The sequence below is a fragment of the Sander lucioperca genome, chromosome 9 (genome assembly GCF_008315115.2).
Source record: "Sander lucioperca isolate FBNREF2018 chromosome 9, SLUC_FBN_1.2, whole genome shotgun sequence".
Classification (NCBI taxonomy): Eukaryota; Metazoa; Chordata; class Actinopteri; order Perciformes; family Percidae; genus Sander; species Sander lucioperca.
This window is the reverse complement of record NC_050181.1, coordinates 39,183,504-39,191,003: the sequence shown is the minus strand read 5'-3', so window position 1 is coordinate 39,191,003 and position 7,500 is coordinate 39,183,504. Positions and strand designations below refer to the sequence as shown.

General features: G+C 43.8%; 2 protein-coding genes across 5 annotated transcripts in view; both read right to left on the bottom strand.

Annotated features, from left to right (window-relative positions):
- The window catches only part of LOC116065590 (microfibril-associated glycoprotein 4-like), a 7,220-nt gene extending 103 nt beyond the window's left edge, over window positions 1-7,117 (bottom strand). Inside the window, exons 1-6 of the mRNA XM_031321128.1 lie at window positions 7,018-7,117; window positions 6,687-6,842; window positions 5,912-5,950; window positions 5,671-5,767; window positions 5,424-5,591; window positions 1-418 (exon numbers count right to left, since the gene is read on the bottom strand). The exon at window positions 1-418 is cut by the window's left edge and continues 103 nt beyond it. Of these exons, the coding sequence (XP_031176988.1) occupies window positions 165-418; window positions 5,424-5,591; window positions 5,671-5,767; window positions 5,912-5,950; window positions 6,687-6,842; window positions 7,018-7,023 (720 nt within the window). The 5' untranslated portion in view covers window positions 7,024-7,117 and the 3' untranslated portion in view covers window positions 1-164. The remainder of the gene's footprint in view (window positions 419-5,423; window positions 5,592-5,670; window positions 5,768-5,911; window positions 5,951-6,686; window positions 6,843-7,017) is intronic.
- Window positions 1-7,500, bottom strand: part of si:dkey-154p10.3 (zinc finger protein 135) — a 307,986-nt gene that overhangs the window by 8,930 nt on the left and 291,556 nt on the right. The window lies entirely within an intron of this gene.

The following is a 7,500-nucleotide window of genomic DNA, read 5'->3' as shown; positions in this document are numbered from 1 at the left end:
TTAAACCATCACAGACCGTAACAACATCTACTAACATCAGCTGCTGTTCTTGTGCTGGTTCCCAGTTTCAGGAAAATAAGACCTGTTGGGAGATTAAATGCTTAATGAGAGAAAGAGATGAGAAGAGATGAGCTGATATTCTGCTGTACGTTGGTCCTGGAGAACTACTGCACAGGACGGATCTTCATGCTGATGCTCTTCAGGGAGTAGTTAACACCTTTCCATTGGTACCACTCCACTCCAACATGAGAGATAGTGTTGTCAGCCCCCCAACGATAAACACCGTTTGGATTTGTATTGTAACAGCTGTAGTACCAGAACGCCCCCAGGTGTGATCTGGCACAGTTCCCATCAGAGGTGTCCTGGTCTTTGTCGAAGGTGGAGAACTTATATCCGTTGTGATAACTCAGGGAGTCTCCTACAGAAACACACAAGAGTATAATCACAACATTATGATACTAGTAATAATGATAGATATGTTTGGAGTGTATTTCCTCCAGTAAATACCACAGTCTACTTCTCTACCTACAGTAAGTATAACTAAATAATACAACTACTGAACTAACAACACTGGACTGGTGACGTTTAATAGCTATTATGGTGTGTGTATATATATATATATATATATATATTTATATATATTTAGCTAGGCTAACTTGGAATATCTTTATGTAAAGGGAAACATAGATTACAATCCAAATATAAAAACATAATGGAATATATTGCAGTAAGGCTCTCAGGCATTCTGTATTTCTTTATCTATTTATTCTCCTGTAGATCAACTTTTCTAATTCTATCTCAGTCAGCACACATGTATCCTATAATTTACTCCTCCCTCCTCTTTTGCGTCTTTTGTTGAGGAAGTAACCTCCTTAAATGTGCATATGACAATTATTCACCTCAATGATACATGAATTCATTTTAATGACTTATTAAAGCCCTGGTCTGTAATATTTCAGATGTTTGAGCAAGATTTCTGCTCATGTTCAAAACTTTGTGCACATTCAAAATATATCTCATCTGAGCTCTCTGTGATTTGGAGGAGTCGTGATATTTTGAGAAAAATTAAGTTATAACAGGCTATTACAAGAATAAAGTCACTATATTTCAGAAAATAATCTACCTGCACCGTAGCCTGCTGTGCAGTACGTGATATCTCTGCTGAGACGGTAGATCTCAGACCTCCTGACAGACTCAGAGCCCCGTTTGGGTCTCTGGTCTCTGAATGAGACAAAGTTTAGGGAAGTGGCTGAACGCTGCTCTACATCTGAGGTGGAAACCAAAACTACGGCAGAAATACACGGAGCACAAACGGGACACATCTGCTGCAGCATGTCCACAGCAGAGCGCATCCTTTATAAACCTGAAGCTGTACAGACCACGGAAGACGCGCTGCTCGTCTCTATTGTTACAGAGAGAGGACACTAAGAAGGCTGCTCGTCTCTATTGTTACAGAGAGAGGACACTAAGAAGGCTGCTCGTCTCTATTGTTACTGAGAGAGAGGACACTAAGAAGGCTGCTCGTCTCTATTGTTACAGAGAGAGGACACTAAGAAGGCTGCTCGTCTCTATTGTTACAGAGAGAGAGGACACTAAGAAGGCTGCTCGTCTCTATTGTTACTGAGAGAGGACACTAAGAAGGCTGCTCGTCTCTATTGTTACTGAGAGAGGACACTAAGAAGGCTGCTCGTCTCTATTGTTACAGAGAGAGAGGACACTAAGAAGGCTGCTCGTCTCTATTGTTACAGAGAGAGGACACTAAGAAGGCTGCTCGTCTCTATTGTTACAGAGAGAGAGGACACTAAGAAGGCTGCTCGTCTCTATTGTTACAGAGAGAGGACACTAAGAAGGCTGCTCGTCTCTATTGTTACAGAGAGAGGACACTAAGAAGGCTGCTCGTCTCTATTGTTACTGAGAGAGGACACTAAGAAGGCTGCTCGTCTCTATTGTTACAGAGAGAGGACACTAAGAAGGCTGCTCATCTCTATTGTTACAGAGAGAGAGGACACTAAGAAGGCTGCTCGTCTCTATTGTTACTGAGAGAGAGGACACTAAGAAGGCTGCTCGTCTCTATTGTTACAGAGAGAGAGGACACTAAGAAGGCTGCTCGTCTCTATTGTTACTGAGAGAGGACACTAAGAAGGCTGCTCGTCTCTAGTGTTACAGAGAGAGAGGACACTAAGAAGGCTGCTCGTCTCTATTGTTACTGAGAGAGGACACTAAGAAGGCTGCTCGTCTCTAGTGTTACTGAGAGAGGACACTAAGAAGGCTGCTCGTCTCTATTGTTACAGAGAGAGAGGACACTAAGAAGGCTGCTCGTCTCTATTGTTACAGAGAGAGGACACTAAGAAGGCTGCTCGTCTCTATTGTTACAGAGAGAGAGGACACTAAGAAGGCTGCTCGTCTCTATTGTTACAGAGAGAGGACACTAAGAAGGCTGCTCGTCTCTATTGTTACAGAGAGAGGACACTAAGAAGGCTGCTCGTCTCTATTGTTACAGAGAGAGAGGACACTAAGAAGGCTGCTCGTCTCTATTGTTACAGAGAGAGAGGACACTAAGAAGGCTGCTCGTCTCTATTGTTACAGAGAGAAAGGACACTAAGAAGGCTGCTCGTCTCTATTGTTACAGAGAGAGAGGACACTAAGAAGGCTGCTCGTCTCTATTGTTACAGAGAGAGGACACTAAGAAGGCTGCTAGTCTCTGTTGTTACAGAGAGAGAGGACACTAAGAAGGCTGCTCGTCTCTATTGTTACAGAGAGAGGACACTAAGAAGGCTGCTCGTCTCTATTGTTACAGAGAGAGGACACTAAGAAGGCTGCTCGTCTCTATTGTTACAGAGAGAGGACACTAAGAAGACTGCTCGTCTCTACTGTTACAGAGAGAGAGGACACTAAGAAGGCTGCTCGTCTCTATTGTTACAGAGAGAGAGGACACTAAGAAGGCTGCTCGTCTCTATTGTTACAGAGAGAGGACACTAAGAAGGCTGCTCGTCTCTATTGTTACAGAGAGAGAGGACACTAAGAAGGCTGCTCGTCTCTATTGTTACAGAGAGAGGACACTAAGAAGGCTGCTCGTCTCTATTGTTACAGAGAGAGGACACTAAGAAGACTGCTCGTCTCTATTGTTACAGAGAGAGGACACTAAGAAGACTGCTCGTCTCTATTGTTACAGAGAGAGAGGACACTAAGAAGGCTGCTCGTCTCTATTGTTACAGAGAGAGGACACTAAGAAGGCTGCTCGTCTCTATTGTTACAGAGAGAGAGGACACTAAGAAGGCTGCTCGTCTCTATTGTTACAGAGAGAGAGGACACTAAGAAGACTGCTCGTCTCTATTGTTACAGAGAGAGAGGACACTAAGAAGGCTGCTCGTCTCTATTGTTACAGAGAGAGGACACTAAGAAGACTGCTCGTCTCTATTGTTACAGAGAGAGAGGACACTAAGAAGGCTGCTCGTCTCTATTGTTACAGAGAGAGGACACTAAGAAGGCTGCTCGTCTCTATTGTTACTGAGAGAGAGGACACTAAGAAGGCTGCTCGTCTCTATTGTTACAGAGAGAGAGGACACTAAGAAGGCTGCTCGTCTCTATTGTTACAGAGAGAGAGGACACTAAGAAGACTGCTCGTCTCTATTGTTACAGAGAGAGAGGACACTAAGAAGGCTGCTCGTCTCTATTGTTACAGAGAGAGGACACTAAGAAGACTGCTCGTCTCTATTGTTACAGAGAGAGAGGACACTAAGAAGGCTGCTCGTCTCTATTGTTACAGAGAGAGGACACTAAGAAGGCTGCTCGTCTCTATTGTTACTGAGAGAGAGGACACTAAGAAGGCTGCTCGTCTCTATTGTTACTGAGAGAGAGGACACTAAGAAGGCTGCTCGTCTCTATTGTTACTGAGAGAGGACACTAAGCGACCACAGGTCTGCTTCAGAGCTCCGTGTGTTTGAGTCTGACCCAGAGACTGGAAACATCACGTCATGGGAACTTCAAACTAAATCATTAGTTTAGGCGCCCCCAACACATTTGACGCCCTAGGCAATCGCCTAGGGCGTCTATAGCAATCGCCGGCCCTGACATCAGATGTGTAATTTATGGCTCAATTCAAACAGGATCAAATAATTATTATCTCTCCATTGACTCTCGTTCATATTTCTTCTAAAGACGTCCCATTGGCTGGAAGTAGAAGGGGCGGGACTTCAGCTCTCTATAAACATTTCAGTTGTAAAAATAATTCCAAACCTATTTATCCTATTTACTCTGAACATTTAGTTATTTATTAAAATCATTTTACACTCCTCCCTCTCACGTCCCTACAACCTATTAAACCAAATATTTATTCATTTCTTAACTACATAACTTTTATTCTTTGTATCTTATTTTATTTTAGTCTTTTTAATTTGTATTTTTCATGACTGTTTAAATTTATTTTTATTCTTTTATGTAAATCCTTTTTACTGAAATATGCAGCCCAGTCTCACGGCAGTTCATGAAACGGACACGTAATTTTATCTATTGATTCGTGTCCCAGTACGGACACGTCTATCATGTTTTTTTAACTAATGTATTTCAATGGGAAGCATCTTTCGTGATCACAGCACGATTCTTTGTGAAGTCAATGAGAAGATGACGTAGCATTAAGAGAAACTACGGTAGCGAGTAGTATGAAAGGGCTAAAATCTGGGTAGGGAGGATGGTTGGGGGGGGTGGATGGGTCAAACACAGGACTTTCACCAGGAGACCAGGGATCATGTCCCTCGTGTCACGTTTCCCCAACCGTCCCGTTAGAATCGTGCTGTGATCCAGAAAGAAAAACGTGCTGACCACCACGAAAAAAACGACATCAACGTGTCCGTGTACACAAATCAATAGATTGAAACTACGTGACCATTTCACGAACTGCCGTGAGACTGGGTTGAAATGTGCTACCTGTATAGAAACATAAAGTTGCCTTACAACCTGCAGCCTGTAAAACTCAGACCCTCCACTCGCCTTGTCATGGTAGGTCAGTGGCTTTCCTGTTCTCAGTTTGGCCGGCTGTGGCATAAGTTAGCTTAGCAGTCAGTTCCAATGCACTACTTGCGTTGGGCTAGTGTGGATCGTGTTGCTGTGCTGTGTGTTGTTCATTCATTCACCGGACCATCCAAACCTCCATGCCCCCCATCTCCAACTGAGCATGTCAGGTCGGCCCAAATGAAGGCAGACGGCTCCTCCAACGGACGACGGCACGGAACACACCGAACAGACTCGAGTCACCGACCTCGCCAGACTGTCAGACGGACGGTTACACACGGGGCCAATTATCGGCTCGGTGTGTAACTGCCTTAACTCTTTGTGTATTTGTTTAGGGACAAGTATGTATCATGAACCAATGTCACGCTCCACAACATTAATGGTTGACAATCTCGTCCTTAATGTGGAAACCTCACCTGCTCCTCCATCAGTGAATCCAGAAACAAGCAGTCTGTATCCGTAGGACTCAGAGTCGATGGAGAATGAGGAGTAACGAGCAAACACTTTGTTTCCTTCAAAGTCCTCCATGTCGACCAGCAGCTCGTACCTTCTCCTCAGAGTCAGGTGGTAGAGAGACTCCAGACCTGAAAACAAACAAACAAACATAAACATTTAGAAATAGTTTGATGAAGACATGACTGTTAGTTTAGATTCATATCTCACCGAGCCAGTACTCTCCAGCAGCGATACCAAAGCCGGTCTTGTATTGATCCCAGCCCCTGTAGAAGTTCACCGTGCCGTCCATCCTCCTCTGGAACACCTGAGGGGGGGACGGGATGGGGGGTTAACTAGATAAACACACAAGATATCTGACAGCTCATGTTTCCAGACAACAAGGATTTACTGGGATGTGATTTATTGTGAAGGAACTACAGGAAGTGTTGACTTCAGTTAAAATACTCACCGTCCACCGTCCTCCTTCTGAGACCATGTCACAGTACACCTACACACACACACACACACACACACACACACACACACACACAGACACACACACACACACACACACACACACACACACACACGTATGACTTAATGTGATCCTTTAACTAAAACTGTATCCAAATGTCCTTGTATCAGTTCTACTACTTCACCACCAACCAGAATTACCACATAGGAGACAACATAGCCTATATTGATGTATTCAGCAGTAACTATTGGCCTGTTCAGCACCAACGCTGTCGCTGTCCACGCTGTCTTTGGTGCTGAAACATTTTAACTGGACTGGAAAGCTGTTTTCTTTGTTCTTTAATACAAATGTGTCTGACAATGTGGCTTTGTGACAAGTGACACATTACAACATGGATTTAGAGCTATTTTAGAAGTTTTTAACAAATCAGCTGGTAGCAGGGGGGCCCAGTGATGAAGCTCTGCCCCCACTGTGCTGAGAGTCTAGCTCCGCCCCTGTTCTTAGTCCTGTTCACTTCAGTTCAAGTACTTTAAACTAACTTTTTGGGGGTCATTTCTTAATGTTAACATTAACCTGGTGCATTATAAAAAATAGGTGAGGGTTGCTTCTTGCTTTCACAATCTACAGCAGAAGTTCTCTGAGAATCTCTTTTATATCAAAGATAAACTGGTATTGTGACCAACATTTCCCTGACCTGACTGATATCAAATCAGTGATACCAAGCCCTGATCTGAAGGTCAACCTGCGTCCCAGAGAGGATGAAGTGTACCTGGACAGCAGACGTGGCTCCGATGGGATAGATGGTGTACACTCCACTGGGTCGGCTGTTGTCATCATTATAAATGTCACCGCAGTCTACCGGCAGAAGGAGCTTCTGGCAGCTGGTCAACAGAGGAGCCAGCAGGACGAGGAAGACTGAAACCAGCTGGAACAGAACAGATGTTTTCATTAAGTTTATTCAGTTGATATCACTCTCATGCACAGCTAGAATACTCTGTAAATCAAGCTGAAGACTATTGCTATCCCTGTCCAAAACTTGGTTCCACAAATGATTAAAATGTGTTTGCCAAACTATCAGATATATAAAGTTGTAAACTTACCTTCATGGTCAGATTTCAGCAGAAGTGATCTGATGAAGATCCTGATGTCAGTGTGTCTCCACGCTCTGATGTCTCTGGTGTCTCTCTGCACTTATTTATACTGTTAAGATTAATAAGTTACTGAGCAGCTGCTGTTTCACAGCGATAACACTATACATGGGTGGAACATGTCCTTGGGTGTGTGTCTGCCAGCCATTGGCTTACACAATGTTGGCACCCAAATCTGACACGCCAGCACTTTTTGGGGACTCGCCTCCATTAAAAGACCAAAGAGACAACTTTGTAGTTTGGAGTAGAGCAGGGGTCTTCAACGTTTTTTAAAGTGTCCATATTATGAAAAAATCACTTTTTCTGGGATTTGGGGTGTTATTTTGTGTCTCTGGTGCTTCCACACACATACAAACTTTGATAAATCCACCCATGCTGTTTAGAGTGAGATACGGTTTCTGAATGTGTCCTGCCTTCAGTCTCTGGGTGAGCTGG